Source organism: Miscanthus floridulus, chromosome 4, assembly GCF_019320115.1.
Source record: "Miscanthus floridulus cultivar M001 chromosome 4, ASM1932011v1, whole genome shotgun sequence".
Lineage (NCBI taxonomy): Eukaryota > Viridiplantae > Streptophyta > Magnoliopsida > Poales > Poaceae > Miscanthus > Miscanthus floridulus.
In genome coordinates this window covers 10,404,039-10,423,542 of record NC_089583.1, presented here as the reverse complement: position 1 = coordinate 10,423,542, position 19,504 = coordinate 10,404,039, and the positions used below count along the sequence as shown (strand labels likewise).

Below are 19,504 nucleotides of genomic sequence, written 5' to 3'. Positions count from 1 at the left end.
GACGCACAGACACTGCACAAGTACACACACTCGCCAGGCAAAGCCATACATCTCACACACTACTTGAGGAGAGGACCGGCCGTTGTTGTCTTGGCATCTCAGCAGCAGCATCAAGCCGTCATGAGGAGTGTAAGTTCTCTGCTCATACATTGGGCCATAAACAACTTGTTCCTTTCAGACAGACAGTCGTTCCCCTTCTCGCTCTTCGAATAGTGGTCAGCGCGCTGCTATTTGAATTCCACGTACGAGCTGTTCGGCTGCTGTTCCTAGCGCGCTGCTATGAGCCTATGACGCGAGGCTTTTCTGGTTCCTTGTCGATTTGCAGGCAGCATGCAGCAGTGAGCTTCCGGCAACATTTGTTATTTCCAGTCTCTTTCCAAGCATGCTGCGAAAAAAAAATCACTTCTTCTTCAGTCTCAGTTTGCTCCTTGCGATACATACTGAATGATTACCTATATATCTACTCTTATTAGTTCCAACGAGCTTTTCCTCGGTTGCATGCCCTGCAGGCAGCGATGAGCTTCCAGGACCACGGGCTCGGCTTCCACCAGGTGATCACCGACGGCGGCTGCGGCGGCGGCGCCAGCCCGGCCACGGCCGCGCCGCCGTGGTGGGCCGCCGCTCACCAGGGGTGCGCTGCGGCTAGGTTTCTGCGATCACCTTATCCCCTAGGTAATAAAGTATACTGAAAAAGCTCTCGTCTTTCTCGTCCGTCGCGACTGCTGCTGCCGCCGTCGAGACCGTCGTGGCGTCGTCGTCGATCTCGACGGACCGATCCACGGCCGGCCGGTGGTCGATAAGCTAGCTGGCAGCCGCGTCTGTCGGCCGAGTACGGACGACGGACGACGCTGCCGACGACCGTCCTTGTTGCCTGCCGGTGCATGTAATGTACCTGGTGCGCGACCGCTCTGAATGCCGGCCGCCGGCCGTACGTTCCGGGTTGATGGCTGCACCATTATTTGGTTGCCAGTGTGGTCCTGGTCCTAGGAAACTTGTGTTCGAGGGTGTTGGGTTGCCCCTCTTAAATTTTAGTCGTTATTCTATTCGGATGTTTGAACTATATGTATAGAGTATTAAATATAGACTAATTACGAAACTAATAACATAGTTTGCGACTAATTTGCGAGACGAATCTTTTGAGCCTAATTAGTTCATGATTTGACAATATTTTGCTACAGTAAACATATGCTAATGACAGATTAATTAGGCTTAAAAAATTCGTCTCGTGGAGTACTGACGGATTATGTAATTTATTTTTTTATTAGTATCCGAACACCCCATGCAACATCCTCCCGACACTACCTCATAAATTTTAGTAGCTGGATCCAAACACCCCCTTAGTTGATCTCCACCATGGTCTATTGGGCCTTTGGATCTGCGTCCTGATTGGGGGCGTCCAACTCTAATATGGTTGGTGGGCTCCTGTCGCACAACACTATAAATAGAGGAGTGGGGAACTGGGCTCGGATAACGAAGTTGATCGGAGCCGCCGTAACCACTCACAGAAACCTAATCCGATATAACGAGAAGTGCTGTCAGCGACAGGATGCCCCACCGCACCACCGTCACCTCTGCATCACCCCTGCGATCACCACCGGGCAACTAGACATCGTCTCCACCTCTGCAGTGCCACCAGCGTCACCGTCGGCACTGGACCGGGCGCACTAGGCACTGGACCGGGCGCACTAGCTAAGGTACACCAACAGATTTATGTTCTTTACCCGCTAGATCTACACCTAGTGTTTAGGAGTTCAGAGCACCCGCAATGTGAAGGAGCGGGGTCGCTCCTATCCTGGGCCTCATGATGACATGACTCGTCCTGTTGTTTTACACCGCAGCGTATCGAACCGGAGTCGCTCCTTAGCTGGGACCCACGCACCCAAAAAAAGACAATCGTTTACTATGTGTGTCAGTGATATATTTTTTTATTGGGAAAGAGGCGGGTTCTATGTATGGGAGCCGCTCCTCCATCGAACCCAGCCTGCAGTGTATGGTACCCGGTGCTATGCTTACAATAAATGTATCGAACCGACCAAAAACCCAACACTGCGGCTGCTCTAACAACTTGAATATGTATGTATACATATACTGTGTGTATGTATAGATGTGGCGCGCTGGGTCCTTTCCTTAATTGATGTCAGGGATGTGGTAAGGTTGGCTCCTGGTCGGGCCTCCATATGCATGCATGTCCCGGTTTCACAGGGCAGGGCGGCAGGCAGGCTCCAGTTACTAATTTCGCATTGATGGGCAAATCTCAATCTAAGATAGAAGTTGTTTACAGTACAGGGCTCCACCTCTGTCCATCCTAAGTTTGGAGTAACAATACAACAACAATAAAGTCTTTAAGTTTGAAGTAACAATAATTTTCTTTTTTTTTCTTTTTGAAACAAATAGAGTAAACCTCTACTTTTAGAGTTTGTATGATCCATTAACACTAAAAATTAGTACTATGCATCTAAACAAACCTGCTAATAAATCTACTAACTATTAGCTGAATGCTGCTAACTGCTCCCTCCGTCCTAAAAAAGTGATGTTCTATGATTTTTTAGACAGATTAGTGAAGAAGAAAAATGTCCTTAATACCCTTGATTTGTTGGACTTGATTCCCTTAAAAAAGATGTCCCGTACATTACTTACCTAATTAACATTCGCTGCATGGAAGCATGTAGACTTCCCTCGGGCCAAAAACATGTCTAAAGCTCAGAACATCATTTTTTAGGACAAATTTCAAATCACAAAACATCACCTTTTTAGGGACGGAGGGAGTATTAGTTTTAGCAGCCGGTTTGGAGTTGCTAATAGGTGTTAACAGTTCATATACACTTTCAACTCACTATCCAACTATCTATTAGCAGGTGGATCCAAACATCCTCTTGCTAAAAATTAGCCATATTTAAATTAGCAGCTATTAGCTAGCTAGTTAATTTTTAGTGCTAATAGATTCAAACAGGCCCTTAGGCTAATAACATACATAGAAGATGACTTGTCTCTATTCGAATTTGTGGAGCTAGCAACAATATATATAATATCGAGTTTAGGAGTAGGCAGAGCTCTGTCAAATAAGCCTTTGCACTGCACACATAATTCTTTTCTTTAAAGAAAAACGAGAGGAAAAAAAACAGATAGAAGGTATACTATGGGGGTATTTGGGACTGCTTCGCTTCACGTTTTTTAGCCAAATGGTTTCAGCTCCATATATTTTGAAGAGTGGAGTTGCGAGGAGCTGCTCCACAAACTCTAGTGCTCTACGATGGAGTTTGTGGAGCACTTCCAAACACCCCGAGATACAAAATGTTTAGTAGGGACGATCACCAGGTTCAAATCCCGATGGCTTTTAAAGAAGAAGAAGAAGAAGAAATGGTCCCGTGCATCCCTGCTCTCTCTAGTGCATATTGGCCAGCAGACACTCTACCTCAACCATCTTTTAAAAAATGGCATGCTTCTTTTTTTTTTTTTTGACATGAGGAACCTCCCCATTTCCATTGAAAGCAACGGAAATACATTGTTAGAGTTTACAGACCAAGACAGACAGGAACAGAAGGATAACATGATAACGCCAGCCAAACACGACTCAGGTCGCCTACCATTCTGATGAACTTAAACAGACCACACCTAAAAGAACTGAGAAGACCAACTACGACTTGCAAAAGAACCATCCACAACTTCGATTCCCGGAACTTCCTCTGGATCACCCCGCAGGCATCAAAACACGAAGATGGCAGACTTTTCAGGCATCGCCATTCTGACCTCCTTCCTGATCGTCCTTCAACAGAAGTGGAGTCACCTTTCTCGATTTCTTGGTCAGAAGCTTCCAAGCAATCGCCAACATCGTAAATGCGCCATCCACCAGAGCCTCTCTATCAGCCTACAGGAACAAACCTGCCCAGTAACACATGAGCGAGCAAGCCATACAAATGATTGTAATCGGATTGGAAACTTTTTTTGCCTTCAAAACAGATATTATTTCGAACTTTCCAAATACTCCAACATATAGCTGCAATTCCCAGGGTATGAAACTTTTTACCTGCCGGTAGCCATCGTTCACACTAGGCCTAGCATTGTTGCAAGGATCTGGGGATATTGTTAGCCCCAATAGAATGAGCAACTACAGCCCACACAGTTCTGGCCATAGTTCCTCCCCAGGGCCAAACAAATCAGAATAATACTCAGTGGCATGTTGTAGTAAATTTTCATCTCCCTCAATGATCAAACCATCCTTGTCCAAGGATATGATAGTATTTTTCCTTTTACGCCCATTAGCAATCTTATGAAAATATTTTGTATTATTGTCCCCCTTAAGTAACCACTCCTCATGACATCTCTTGTGCCAATAAGCTTCTTCTTGATCTAAGAGACTCAAGCTTTCTTTTACTAACCATGCTTTCCTGAAGCATTGTTCCTTATTAAGATCCCCTGGCTTCTCAATCGATTCAAGTTTTACTAGCTCATCACTGATACTCTTCCTTTTTTTTTCTTTATTTCCCCTTGTAAATTAAAACCCCAACCTTTGAAATACTGCTTCAACAGTTTCAGCTTTTGCTGGGTTTTGTCTAATGCAGATTGAGCTCTACAAGGTTTAAGCCAGATTTTTTTGACAGCTTCAATGAAATCAGGGTTGTTAAGCCAACTGAGTTCAAAATTGAACTGAATGAATTTAAGAGAATTGCATTGCCCAGATGACAAAATTAATGGGTTATGATCAGAGACTTCTCTAGGCAGCTTCCTGACCATTGCATGGGGGAAAATGTCCTCCCAATCTTTTGATATTAGAATTCTATCCAATTTCTCGAGCAATGGATCATCTTGGTTATTAGACCAAGTGAACAGTCGACCAGTCATAACAATCTCCCTAAGCTCATGGAAGTTGATCAGAGTATTAAATAGGCCAGAGAATCTCTGTGCCCCACCAGCTTTATTTCTTTCAAAAGAATATCTGATAATGTTAAAATCACCCTCAATCACAAGTGGTTCAGAATTCTTAGAGCAGAAGGAAGAAAGTTCAGAGAGGAATTGCATTTTAAAATCATCATGAGCAGCACCATATACAACCAGCAAATTCCACTTAATTTTATTGATTTTGTCCCACAAATTTAATCGCAACATAAATTCTCCTTGATGAAAGGTCCCAACATCATAAAATTCCTTCCTAATCCCCTTCAAAATCCCACCAGACTTTCCTTTAGCTGAATTATACAACCATAACTAATCCTGTGAAAGGTCCTAATTGGCTAGATGGGGTGAATAGCCTAATTTAAAACTACAAACCACTAGACAAACTTGTTAGAGAACTAAAAGGCTATAAAGCTTTTTGCACTAGCTCTAATAAGTGTTACAAGCCTCCTATCCCAACAATTCTAGTTGCTATAATCTCTAAGACAATCAATGGCTAAGTCACTAAGAGCTCTCAAAAGCTGGCTACACTAAAGAGCTCAACTAGGCGAGAAGCTAAACTAGCAAAGGTAATACAAGCTCTCAAAACTAATTACACTAAAGAGCCTGTTACAACTAGTTTGCACAAAGTAAAGAGAGGATGGAGAAGTTTATACCGCCAGTGTACAGGTGATGAACCAATCAATACAATATGAATACCAGGTGAAATCCAATGGCAAGAGACAATCAATTTTTCTCCTGAAGTTCACGTGCTTGCTGACACGCTAGTCCCCGTTGTGTCGACCAACACTTGGTGGTTCGGCGGCTAAGAGTGTTGCACAAACCTCATCCACACAATTGGACACCGCAAGAACCTACCCACAAGTGAGGTAGCTCAATGGCACGAGCAATGTACTAGAGTTGCCTTTGACGCTCCGCCGGGGAAGGCACAAGACCCCTCACAAGCAATCGATCGAGGCCGGAGACAATCACCAACTCCACTCAACGATCCTCCAATCACCGAGCCGTCTAGGTGTCAGGCAAACACCAAAAGTAACAAGCTCACAACCAGCCCAAATCACCCAACTAGTGCCAAAAGATGATGCAATTCAATGCAATACACTAGAGGCTCTCCAATCTCACTCAAGATGATGAAATCAAGTGAACAAGTGAGTGGAGTGTGTTGCTCAGCTTCCAAAGGGTGTGCACAAGTGTATGAGGTGCCAAGAGGGTGGCCAAGGATGGCCACATAAGCAAATAGAGCCATTATCCCTTTGGAGCTGTTTCTACAAGGGCACCGGACAGGGGGGTGACGGTGCCCCCAACGGTCGGACAGGGGGTGACGATGCCCCCAACGGTCAAATTTCAACAGTCAACCAACGACTAATTGGTCACCGGACAGGGTGACGGTGGCACTGGACAGGGTGTGGCGGTGCCACTCTGGCTGAGCCCTCAAAAACCCTGCTCTCTAGATAATTAGGGCGGTGCACCACCACCCCACGGCGGTGACCAGGGCACTGCCCTTTCGGCCCTAACTCCAACAAGTCCCTGCCTCGGTTAAAAAGCGACAGTGGCACTAGACAGCCACCGACGGTGCACCGTTACGCACATGGCGGTGCACACCGCCATGTCCAGTGACCTCCTCAAAGCTGCTGCTCTCGGCCATGTCTAGGTGGGCACAGGACAGGCCTAGGTGGTGCACCGCCGCACCCATGGCGGTGACCACCCCGAGGTAAAAACATCCGTTAGCTACGTTTTTGATTCTCGATTCGATCCACAAGCAGTCTAACACTACTTTGCAAGCGATGCTAACTCTCAAAGTGTTTTCTCAAAATATGTTAGAGCCAAGTTAGTATTACTCAAAATATTTTCGATAAATATTTTCGCTTGCTCTCCGATGTGCACTAGGCCTAAATGCAATGCATGAAGTCCAACACCTAGTGGCACTAGATGACCGGATTGTCTAGTTAAGAACCCCTCTTAATAGTACGACCATCTAATCTAAATATGATCACACTCTCTATATTGTCTTGATCACCGAAACAAAACCCCTATTTATACCTTTGCCTTGATCTCCATAGGGTTTTGTTTTTCTCTTTATTCTTTTCCAAGTTGAGAACTTGATCATCATCACATGTGGCCATCTCATCATTTCATGTGATCAACTTCACCATTTGAGTGCCACCATGCTCCTCACTTGGATTGCACCAACCTAGCTCATATCACAACTCATGACAAAGGTTAGTGCTAGGTTTCATCAATTATCCAAAACCAAAGTAGGGCTTTCAATCTTCCCCTTTTTGGTAATTGATGACAACCTATTTATAAAGATATTCAATTAAATCTTTTTGGATTCACGTTGCTTGCCCAAGCATATTACCATGTGTAAAGATTGTGGACAAGTTTCATCAACCCAAATTGGTAGTATTACCTCCCCCTACATATGTGCTAAGAGTTTTGATTTGAAAGCTTACACATGTGCATGGATTAGAGGTTTGGGAGAGTAATAGCTACCAAATGATGCTAAGGTGTAAAGAATGGACATTTGAAGCGTGATACCAATTAGGAGTTGCCAATATACACCATCCTTAGCACCATTAGTAACTAGACATTCACAAAAACTAGAAAATCCCGTGAGATCAACATTATATGAAAGGGTCTAGTTTTTACATGATAAGCACAAGTCTAGTTACTCTTCCTATGCATGCTAGTTTTCATTTCATCAATCATTTTCTATGATCTAGCATACACCACACAAGCATGGATATAGAATTTAAAACATGTGCCATGCAAGCAAACATATGTAAATGCAACATACAAGTTTATGAGCTTGCTGGCCCCTACTTGTGTGCTTCAATTTTAATTTGATCCCCTTATAATGTCATTTCATTTGTTTGCTCCCCCTATCTTACTATCTTTGTGAATTTTCCCCCTTTGTCAACAATTAGCACAAAAGGTGAGCTCAAATTTTAGATAGGTTGGGGTGAAACCATGTGAAATAAGGATTATTTTCTCAATTTGGTTCAATCTAGATCATTTGCAAAAGGTATTTAACTCAGTTTTGATCCAAGGGCAAGCTTCTTCACACCTTCAAATAAGGGTTATCATGCACCATGTTGAGCTAAACACTTATAGCTCATTTTCTAGATTAAACACTAGGTTCACAAGCCCACAAACATGTCATATGCTACCACTAGATCATTTCAAGCATACAAGCAATAGTGGTACCATATAAGCATCAAATTCATTTGATTTTCATGAATGAGCCTAAGACATGTGAGGAATGACTAGATGCACTAAACAAGTCCTTAGCAATGGATGAATGACATGTCAAGTCAACTTTACCTTGCTTTGCTCGAAAGAGAGGCATGTCATATATGGGGGTGTATTAACACATATTGGAGAAGTTAAGTATGTTCAATTCATTTCTTAGCTTGCAAAACCTCTTCTCATAAAGTGGCTTGGTGAATATGTCGGCAAGTTGATCTTCGATGCCCACATTCTCAATGCAAATATCCCATTTTTGTTGATGATCTCTTATAAAATGATGGCGGACATCAATGTACTTTGTTCTTACATGTTGAACCAGGTTGTTGGTGAGCTTGATTGTACTCTCATTATCACATAGCAATGACATTTGTTTGAACTTTATTCCAAAGTCACTTAAAGTAGCCTTCATCCAAAGTAATTGTGCACAACAACTATCGGTCGAAATATAATCCGCTTCGGCGGTTGAAAGTGCTACACTATTTTGCTTCTTTGATGACCAAGACACAAGTGATCTTCACAATAGTTGATATGTGCCTGATGTGCTCTTTCTCTCAACTTTGCATCCCGCATAATCGGAGTCTGAATATCCAATCAACTCAAATCTTGTTCCTTAGGGATACCATAATCCAACATTTTGTGTATGGTTCAAGTACCTCAATATTCTCTTGGTTGCCTTCAAATGACTCTCTCTTATTGAGGCTTGAAATCTAGCACACAGGCATACACTAAACATCACATCCGACCTTGATGCGGTTACATAGAGTAGGCTTCCAATCATAGACAGATATATCTTTTGATCCACCATATTGCCACTAGCATCACTATCCAAGTTTCCATTTGTCCCCATAGGTATACTAATAGTTTTAGCATCATCCATTCCAAATTTCTTGAGCATGTCTTTGATGTACATGCCTTGACTCACAAATGTGTCATTCTTCATTTGTTTGATTTAAAGACCAAGGAAGTAACTAAGCTCTCCAATCATGGACATTTCAAACTCATTAGCCATCTTCTTTTTAAACTCTTCACAAAAATCTTGATTGGTTGATCCAAATATGATGTCATCAACATAGATTTGCAACACAAATAAGTCATTGCCTATCTTCTTGGTGAAGAGAGTGGTGTCAACCTTACCCATCTTGAACCCTTTAGAGAGCAAGAAATCCATCAATCTCTTATACCATGCTCTAGGTGCTTGCTTCAAATCATATAAAGTTTTTTCTTAGCTTATAAACATGGTTGGGTTTCTTCTCATCTTCAAAATTAGGAGGTTGCTCAACATAGACTAACTCATTGATATATCCATTTAAGAAAGCACTTTTCACATCCATTTGATATAGCTTGATGTTGTGGACACAAGCATAAGCTAAAAGATCCTAATTGCTTCCAATTTTACAACCGGGGCATATGTTTCTTCAAAGTCAAGACCTTCAACTTGAGTGTAACCTTAAGCCATCAATCGCTTTGTTCCTTACTACTATCCCATCTTGATCTTGCTTGTTACGAAAGATCCATCTTATTCCAATTATATTATGATCCTTAGGCCTCTCAACTAACTCTCATACCTTATTTCTTGTGAAGTTGTTTAGCTCTTCATGCATAGCATTTATCCAATCAACATCTCTCAAAGCTTCTTCTATCTTCTTTGGCTCGATGTGAGACACACATGATAAATGCTCACAAAATGAGTTCAATCTTGATCTAGTTTGTACACCTCTTTGAATATAACCAATTATATGATCCAATGGGTGATCTCTTACAATACTGGTTGGTTGGAGTATTTGCACTTCATTGCTTGCACTTGGTTGATCATGAGATGATGTACTAGCTTGTTGATCTTGCACTTGAGCACCACTTGTACTAGCTTGAGTTTGATTATGAGAACCACTAGCTTGCACATTTGAGGTAGGGAGCACTTGATCTTTGTCATCTTCAACTTCAATCACTTCTCTAGGCCTTATATCACCAATATTCATCTTTATTCATTGCATTGGCCAATTGAGTGCCTCTCACATCATCTAGATTCTCATCTTCCTCTTGAGAACCTTTTGTTTTATCAAATTCCACATCATAGACTTCCTCAAGAGTACCACTAGCCAAATTCCAAACTCTATAAGCCTTGCTAGTAGTGGAGTAACCAAACAAGAAGCCTTCATCACATTTATTTTCAACGTGCTCAATCTTATGCCTTTCTTCAATATGTAACATTTGCAACCAAACACCTGAAAGTACACAATATTTGGCTTTCTATCATTCAATAGCTCATATGGTGTCTTCTCTATCATTGAGTGATAATAGAGGCATCTACTATAGTAGCAAGCCATGTTGATTGCTTTGGCCCAAAATGAATGACTCACATTGTTGGTGTAGAAAGTGACCAACACGTAAATATTTGTAGTTTTGCTGTACTGTTATGATTAGAGGTGGCCTAGCACTCAATAACATAGGGTTTATACTGGTTCAGGCAATGTGCCCTACGTACTAGTTTGAGTCAGTTGATGACTTTATTTCTGAGCCCTAGGTGCTCAAAGTTTGCTGTGGGGTGACAAACGGAAGGGAGAAAGATGGGGGGTACAAGAGGTCCGGTCAGACTCTGGTTCGAAGGGCCAAGAGCGACGGGAGCTCCAATATGTGCTAAGTGTTTGAGCGTGTGCTCGAGGTTTGAACCTAGTGGTTCTGCTTTTGTGTGTGTGAACTCTAGGATCTATCTATTGGGAGAGAGAGCATCCCCTTTTATAGATGAAGGGGGTGGCCTTACAAGCGAGACAGAGAGAGTACGCATGCTACTAAGTCTTGTTGCCCATGCCAGTCGGGTACAAGATGATGGTAGGCGCCCATAACACTGTTGTTGTTCATACGCATGTGGGAGGTTTTACCGTAGTCACCATGTATGGTAGATGACGGCGCCCACAACACTATTGATGTCCAGAGGCATGTGGGGGACCCTTACCGCGTTTGTCTGGTATGGGAGTTGATGGTGCCCACAACACTGTAGGGCAAATGTCAACGCCCACAACACTGCTTGGGTTCTATCATGCCTAGAAGGTTGCAGGGCACCCTCTTGACATGTCCCATTAGGTTACTATCCTAGTAGGTGTGCATGGTATGATCCTCGGTATCAGTGGTCGACTTAGGGTGCCCTGCCTTACTTGCTCCATCCATTTCTTGGTCCTCACCGAACAGGCATCCCCTGGTCAGTTGGTTCTAGTCGGCTCTGACTGTGCTAGTTAGAGAAGAGCTATAAGCAGGGGTTTGGTGCATCCCTGGTCAGAGATGTGGGTCAGAGTTGGAGGCGGTGCACTGTTCCTCCTTGGCTAGGCCTTCCGGTCAGGAGAGGTGGGCCAGGAGTCGAAAGCTGAGGCCTTCCGATCGGAGAGGCAAGCCAGAGTCAGAAGCGGGTGCCGTTCCTCCTTGGCCAAGCCTTCTGGTTGGAAGCTGGTTCACCCTTCTATCCTATTGTTAGGTTTTCAGGCCAGGCCAAGAGTTGCGCATCATTTGCAACGTCGTTTGCTAGGTCAAGCCATTGCTGGGAAGCCGGTCCATGAGGGACCTCGGGTTTATGAACCCAACAGGAGCCCTCGAGCCCCCAGGCGATTTGGGTAGAATCATCTGGGGAATTTTTATCTTGATGGTGGGTGCGTGCGAGCGCACCCGCGGGTGTAGCCCCTGAGCCCCCAGGTGATCCGGGTAGAATTGTTTGGTTTTTTTTTCATATTGCTAGCGGGGGAATTTTTGTGTTTCATCAGCGGGTGTGCATGAGTGCACCCATAGGGTGTAGCCCCCAAGCCCCTAGGCGATTCGGGTAGAATCACCTGGGGGTTTTGTCAGCGGGCAGTTTTAGGGATCAAGCGAGGCAGGGCCACTGGATCCTAGCATCGGACGTGTCAAGGTAGTTTAGGGATCGAGCGAGATGGAGTCGCGCATCTTGGCGTCGTACGTGCTGAGGCAGTTTTAGGGATCGAGCGAGATGAAGTCACGGATCCTAGGCGTCGGACTTGCTGAGGCAGTTTAGGGATCGGTCGAGATAGAGTCATGGATCCTAGTGTCGGACTGTGCTGAGGTAGTTTAGGGATCGGGCGAGACGGAGTCATGGATCCTAGCATCGGATGTGCCAAGGCAGTTTAGGGATTGGGCGAGACAAAGTCATGGATCCTAGCGTCGGACGTGCTGAGGCAGTTTAGTGATCGAGCGAGACGGAGTTGCGGATCCTGGCGTCGGACGTGCCAAGGCAGTTTAGGGATCAGGGTGAGATAGAGTCACAGGATCCTAGCGTTGGATCGGGTGAGATAGAGTCACGGATCCTGGTGTTGGACATGTCGAGGTAGTTTAGGGATCGGGCGAGACAGAGTTTCGCGGATCCAGGCGTTGAGCGCAACGGGGGCGGTTTGGGGATCGGGCGAGATGGAGTCGTGGATCCTGGCATCAGACTGTGCCGAGGCAGTTTAGGGATCGGACGAGACAGAGTTTGTGGATCCTGGCGTCGGGCGCAACAGAGGTAGTTGGGTGTCTTGAGCCCTTGAGCCCTATTGGGCTTGGTAGGGGTTGGTTGAGTTTTGTGCGTTATCTCGTCCGTGGTTTCTCACAACTAGAGGGGCTGAGCTAACGTCGCTTGCCTCAATGGCTCGAGTGACGCGCTTGGTGAGCTCGCTAACGAGTATGTTCGAGTGAAATCTGGGTCCATCATTCATGACGGGGTTGGCATATCCCTCATGTGACATTCCACTGCTCCTTAATCTGCAACCTGACAGATGCCTAGGTCATTCCGGAGACTGACCCAGGTGGCCCGCTGACCTCCCCTTGATGGAGATTCTATGGGTTTGGCTCAAGGTTAGGATCAAATGAAAAGGTTGAGATGACCCTATCTGCTTTGGGGTAGACTAGGTGAGGGCCGCTCAGGGCTCATCTACATTTTCTCCCCTGGCTCTGTTTGACGTGAGATGGCCTCGAGCCCTTCGTGGGCTGGCCTTAGAACCCCGGTCGGTCGTTGCTCATGTTGAATGAGGCAACTACCGCTTCGTGATGCAACACAGAGCAGTTGTGATGCATTTAACTACACATGCGATGCCTTAGATGTATGGAATGAATGAATACGTGTATAGATGAATGAATGATTATATAAAGAAATAGTGGGGGTTGGTAATGTTACCTTGATTACTTGAGTGATGGGGTGAGGAGCTCCAATCGAAAATGTCCGATCAGGATCTACGCTCATCATTTGTGATAGAGTCAGCATGGCCCACATGAGGCATCCCTCTGCTCCTTACCTGTCTCTCGGCATTTGCCTGAGCCATCCGATTGACTCAGGAAGCCCTATGGTCTCTCCTAGGCAGAGATCCCATAGTTGGGCCTTTCCAAGTCCCGCCTAGGAAGGCGGGGGGCCACCTACACGTGGTGGCGCTCTATTTCTCGTGCCTAACAGTGCGGTAGTGGTGGGCCATACCTAGGCCATGTCCCATCTGACCAGGCAGCCATTCCATCAGGTAGGGTGCGTCCCATCGTTTCCCATCTGCATTGAATGGGTGAAGGGAGAGGGGTTTTCACCCCAATCCTTTGCCCTTCTTCAACTGTTGCATCTCCTCTTTAAATAGGGGAACAGAGAAGGAAAGGAAAACTCATAGACCCATTCAGTGATTTCGTAGCACAATGTCGAGCTGGAGGTCATCCAGCGTACATGAGGTGGTGCTGGCCACCTTCGTCGAGAAGGGGCTGCTTCTGTCCAAGGAGGTGGTGCTGGCCGCCTTTGCCGAGAAGGGGCTACTTTCGCCCAAGGAGGTGGTGCTGGCCCCCTTTGCCAAGAAGGGTCTACTTAAATCGAAGGAGGTGGCGCACTGCATGTTGCCGGCTTTGTCACCGTCTGCTGAGGCTTTCATTGGGATGGAGCCGCACATGGACTCCTTCCGGTGAATCTTCTCCAGGCGAGCCTTGTCGGAGAGGAAGATGCTTAGGACTACGCTGGTGGGAGGTTTCTCCCTTGTAGCTGCTCAGGTTGGCCAGTTCATAAAGTTTGATGAGATATCCTCCAACCACGGCGACCATACTTCGGCGAGCAGCATCCCTGTCCAGGAGCTGCCTCGACTGCATGAGAAGGTCAAGAGCTCCATGCTCTTCTACTGAGCATCTATGGGTGTGACGCCCTTGGGGTACCCATTGTGCTCGCCGAAGTCGAGGGAGCGGAAACAGGCGGGGCCCTTGCGGTGGTGGTTATGTCTAGCGGCATGTGCCGTGGCCTCACCTTTGGCATCAGCCGATGCCGCCGAGCTGCCATAGTAGCATTTGGAGTAGAAGTAGTCAACAAATGTAATCATTAAGTTCGTGGGGGAGCCCCCGTGTGAACAATTTTTGTATCAATGAATACATCAGTTCTACTTTGTGATAGAATCACTATCCATTCCTTGTTTTTATCCTAGCATAGCTTTGTTTTTATCCTTTCTTTTTTGCACCTGCCCATTTGTTCTGTAGGCTGCAACTTTAAGAACCTAGGCATGGTCCATGAGGCTTGGCTTCTCATAGCCGTAGGTCATGGCAGGGTGTGCTCGGTTGGGAGTAAAAACAAAGTTACGTAGGATAATCAAAGGAATGGAATGCCCTTTTATTCAGGCAAAAAGTTTTTACCATGTGATAGTAAAAAAGAGAGGTAGTATTTAGTATTATACCCTCACTGGTGCCCCCGAGCGACCCAGGCTGAAAGTGTTTAGGCTGGGGTGCTTTACAGGAGCAAGTGTTGAAAAAGGCGGTAAGACTGAATTTAGGGGAAAAACAACGTAGCTGTTCAATGTTCCAAGTGTTGGTGAGAAACGTTGTCGTTGTCGTCCTTCAGTTGGTAGGCGCTTGGTCAGATCACCTCGATCACCGTATAGGGACCTTTCCACGGATGGGGAGAGTTTGTGTTTCTCCTTCGTTGATTGGGTCCTTTGGAGTATGAGATCACCAACTTCGAGGATCCTTCCCCTGATCTTCCTTTTGTGGTACCTGTAGAGAGTTTGCTGGTAGTGAGCAGGAGCGGATGATGGTGGTTTCGTGGGCCTCCTTGAGTAGGTCAACTGCGTCTTGCTGAGCCTCTGCGGCTCGGTCATGGTCGAAAGCCTTCACTCTTAGGGCGCTTGTGGTCAAGGTCAGAGGGCAGCACTGCTTCAGCTCTATAGGCCAGGAAGAAGGGTGTGAACCCTGTGGATCTATTTGGGGATGTTCTCGGGCTCCAAAGGATCGCTGTGACCTCTGCAACCAATCGCCCAACGTATTTGTTGAGTCGGTTGAAGATGCGTGGCTTAAGTCCTTGGAGGACCATGCCATTGGCATGCTTGACCTGACTATTAGTACGTGGATGGCCTGACTGAGGCCTAATCGATCCTGATGCCATATCCATCGCTGAAGTCCAGGAACTTCTTCCTAGTGAAGTTAGTCCCATGATCAATGATGATATAATTAGGAACACCGAACTAGTAGATGATGTCGAGGAAGAATTTGACCGTCTGTTTTGAGCGATGTTGGTGATGGGCTTGACCTCTATCCACTTGGTGAACTTGTCAACCACTATGATCAGGTGAGTGAAGCCTCCTAGGCCCTTTTTGAGGGTCCTACCATGTCGAGGGCCCCAGACCATGAATGACCAAGTGATGGGGATGGTTTGAAGCTCCTGTGTCGGCAAATGAGTTTGCCAAGCGTAGAACTGGCATCCCTCACACCTACGAATCACCTTCGCTACATCTCGTAGTGCGGTGGGCCAGTAAAAATGTTAGCAAAAGGCTTTTTCGACCAACGACCTCGGGGCCACGTGATGTCCGCAGATCTCGACATGGACCTCTAGGAGGAGCTACTTCCCATAGTTGGTAGGGATGCACTTCATGAGCACCCCCGATGGACTCCATTTGTAGAGTTCGTCACCGAACGTAATGAAGGTCTTGGTGCATCAAGCGATCCATTGGGCTTTAGTCTTTTTAGGTGGGAGAACCTCCTCGAGGAGGTAGGTGAGTAGCGACGCTCGCCTATTGGTTTGATCAAGTGCCAACATGGCGACATCGGCGGACAATGTCATCATGGAGGCACTAGGGTCGGAGCCCTCGAGCGTCGGCTTAGCATCAGGGTCAGAGCCCCAGGGCGTCATCTTGGTGTCGAGGTGTTTCTAGATTGGACCTTCTCAGACATGGGTGGATGGCTCATGGAGATCAGTTGATGAAGATCCCGCTCGGAGACAGATCTCGCCTGGCGGACAATTTTGCGAGAAAATTCAGCGTCATCGTTGTCCTTTCGGGGGATGTGATGCAGCTCAATCCCCTAGAATTTCTCCTCGAGCTTGTGCACCTCCTAGCAGTATGCTGCCATGAGGGGTTTTTTGCCGAAGGACTCCCTCATGACTTGGTCAACAACCAACTCTAAGTCAGCCACGGACATAGAGTCAAGTAGCGCTGAGCTCGATGGTGATGCGCAGCCCGTTGATGAGGGCCTCGTATTCCGTGGCGTTGTTTGATGCCAAGAAATAGAGGCGGATGGCATAGCAGAGCCTACTCCCATCTAGGGAGATTAGAACCACTCCAACCCCCTGAGCCAGGTGCCATTATGAACCCATCAAAGTACATTGTCCAGTACTCGTGGGTGACATCCGAGGTCAGTAGCTGGACCTTCGTCCATTCAGCAACAAAGTCTGCGAGAGCTTGAGACTTAATAGCGGTAAGGGGGATATACCTGATGTTGTGGCCCATGAGTTCGAGTGCCCACTTGGAGATCCATCCCGTGGCATCGCGGTTGTGGACGATGTCTCCGAGCGGGTATGAAGTGACGACCACGACTTCGTGGTCGGTGAAGTAGTGTAGGAGCTTCTGGGTCACCATTAGCACGACATATAGGAGTTTTTGCACCTAGGGGTACCAGACCTTAGGGTCGGTGAGTACCTCCCTAATGAAGTATATAGGTCGCTGGACCTTATGGTGGTGTCTTGGCTCCTCCCTTTCGATGACTAGGGCGGCGCTCACCACATGGTTGCTCACTGTGACATAGAGGAGGAGGGGTTCTCCCTGCTTGGGAGCGATGAGGATTGGGGCCGATGTCAGTGACGCTTTGAGGCTCTCCAGAGCCTGCCAAGCTTCCTTAGTCCCGATAAAGGCGTCCATCTTTTTAAGGAGCTTGTAGAGTGGCATCCCCTGTTCGCCGAGCCAGGAGATGAATCGGCTCAGCATAGCCAGACAACTGGTGAGCCTTTGTATGCCCTTGATGTTGCATATAGGGCCCATGTTGGATATGGCCTTTGATCTTTTCAGGGTTGGCCTCGATGTTGCGCTCGGACACAATGTATCCAAGCAGCTTCCTCTTAGGAACCCTAAAAACATATTTCTTGGGATTCAATCTGATGTTGAACCTTTAGAGGTTCACAAATGTTACGGCCAAGTTTGCAATCAGGTCACAAGCTTGAGCTGTTTTGACCACTGTGTCATCAACATAGATGGCGATTATTAGTTTCGGCTGCTCTGCTTGATCAGGCTGATCAAGCGGGTCGATTTGGTCGGTAAAGCATTGCTACATGCACCTTTGGTAGGTGGCGCTAGCATTCTTCTGACCGAAAGTCACGATTACATAATAGTACAAACCATATGGGGTGATGAATGAGGTTACGAGTTGATCAGACTCTTTCATCGCAATCTGGTGATAGCCTGAGTAGGCATCAAGAAAGGAGAGGATCTCGTATCCTGAGGTGGAGTCGACTATTTGGTCTATGCGTGGCAAAGGAAATTGATCCTTTGGACACGCTTTGTTGAGGCTAGTATAATCAATGCACATTCTCCATTTCCCGGTCTTCTTTCCAACAAGAACAGGATTGACAAGCCAGTCGGAGTGGAATACCTCTCTGATGAATCCGGCTACCAGAAGTTTGGTGATCTCTTCGCCTATGGCCCTATGCCTCTCGTCGTTGAAGTGACACAGGCGCTGCTTGGCGGGCTTTAAGCATGGGATGAGGCACAGCGCGTGCTCGACGACCTCCCGCGGTATGCCTTGCATGTGAGAAGGCTTCCATGCGAAGACTTCATGATTGGCGTGCAGGAAGTCGATGAGCTAGCATTCCTATTTGGTCGAGAGCTGGGTCTCGATCCGCACTATCTTGATAGGGACAGTGGGGTTGATTCCCACCGCCTTAGTTTCCTCAAGTGGGCGAAAGGCCATCGAGTAGGTTGGTTTTGTTGTAGTCTAGGACTATTGGGGTCGATGACTCCCTGAGCCATGGGAGCTCGGATGAGTTGATCACCATGGTGGCAAGTTCGAAATGCTTGCGGTCGCACATGAAGGCGTGCGAGAAGGCGCTGCCCATGGTGATGACACCATTCGGACCCAACATCTTTAGCTTGATGTAGGTGTAGTTGGGGATCATCATGAATTTGGCGTAGCATGGCCGCCCCAAGATGGCGTGGTAGGTCCCTGAGAAGTCCATCACTTTGAAGGTGAGGACCTCCGAGTGGAAGTTGGCTCAGTTGCCAAATGTGATGGGTAGGTTGATCTACCCAAGCGGGTATGCCTGTGCTCCCAGGATTAAGCCACAGAAGGGAGAGCCCGCTGGGCGGAGTTTTGACCGGGGGATGTGCATGGCATCGAGGGTGTCGATGTAGAGGATGTTGAGGCCGCTGCCTCCATCCATCAGCATCTTGGTGAGGTGATCTTGCAGATGATGGGGTCGATGACGAGTGGGTAGTGTCCTAGTCTGGCGACGTGGGAGGGATGGTCCCTTGATCGAAGGTGATCGGAGATTCTAACTAGCTAAGGAAGGAGGGGATGGCCAGTCTTGGTGGCGCATGCCTCTCTGTAGCATACCTTGTGCTGGCACTTAGAGCTGATGGCATTAGATCCCCTGAAGATCATGATGCATTCCTCGGGGTCAGGGAAGTTGTCCCCATCCTTGCCTGCCGTGCCTCCTTTCTTGGCTATCGTGTCTTTGTCATCTTCTTCTTTTGGCTCACCAGCCCATCATAGGAAATGTTTGAGGAGCTCATAGTCCTTATAGAGGTGTTTGATGGGATAGGCGTGGTTGGTGCATGGGCTATCCATGAGCTTGTTGAAGTGGCCAGGCAGGCTTAGCTAGGGCTGCTTGCCTATGCGATCAGCTATGGCGACCAACATGGTGTTGGTCGGTCAATGCTGATCCTTTTTGTTCTTCTTGCCCCTCTGTGTGGAGGGTCCCTCATCTTGGTCCTCGCGCATGGCCTTGCCTTTGTCTCTGCCTCCATTAAAGACCGCTCTGACCCCCTCCTCACTAGAGGCATGGTTCATGGCAACATCGAGCAGGTCATAGATGGTACAGGGCTTCAGGCAGCCAAGCTTGTGGATTAGGGGCTCGTAGGTTGTCCCGAAGAGGAATGCGCTGATGACGTCCGTGTTGACGAGATCA

General features: G+C 46.9%; 1 protein-coding gene across 2 annotated transcripts in view; it reads left to right on the top strand.

Moving 5' to 3' along the window:
• Nucleotides 1–19,504, top strand: part of LOC136550916 (nuclear transcription factor Y subunit A-10-like) — a 42,184-nt gene continuing 22,680 nt past the window's right edge. Inside the window, exons 1-2 of one of the 2 annotated variants that reach the window (XM_066542500.1) lie at nucleotides 1–129; nucleotides 510–672. In XM_066542500.1, the coding sequence (XP_066398597.1) occupies nucleotides 121–129; nucleotides 510–672 (172 nt within the window). In that variant the 5' untranslated portion in view covers nucleotides 1–120. Of the gene's footprint in view, nucleotides 130–152; nucleotides 339–509; nucleotides 673–19,504 lie in introns of those variants that run through there. The other variant, XM_066542499.1, reaches the window with a different exon arrangement.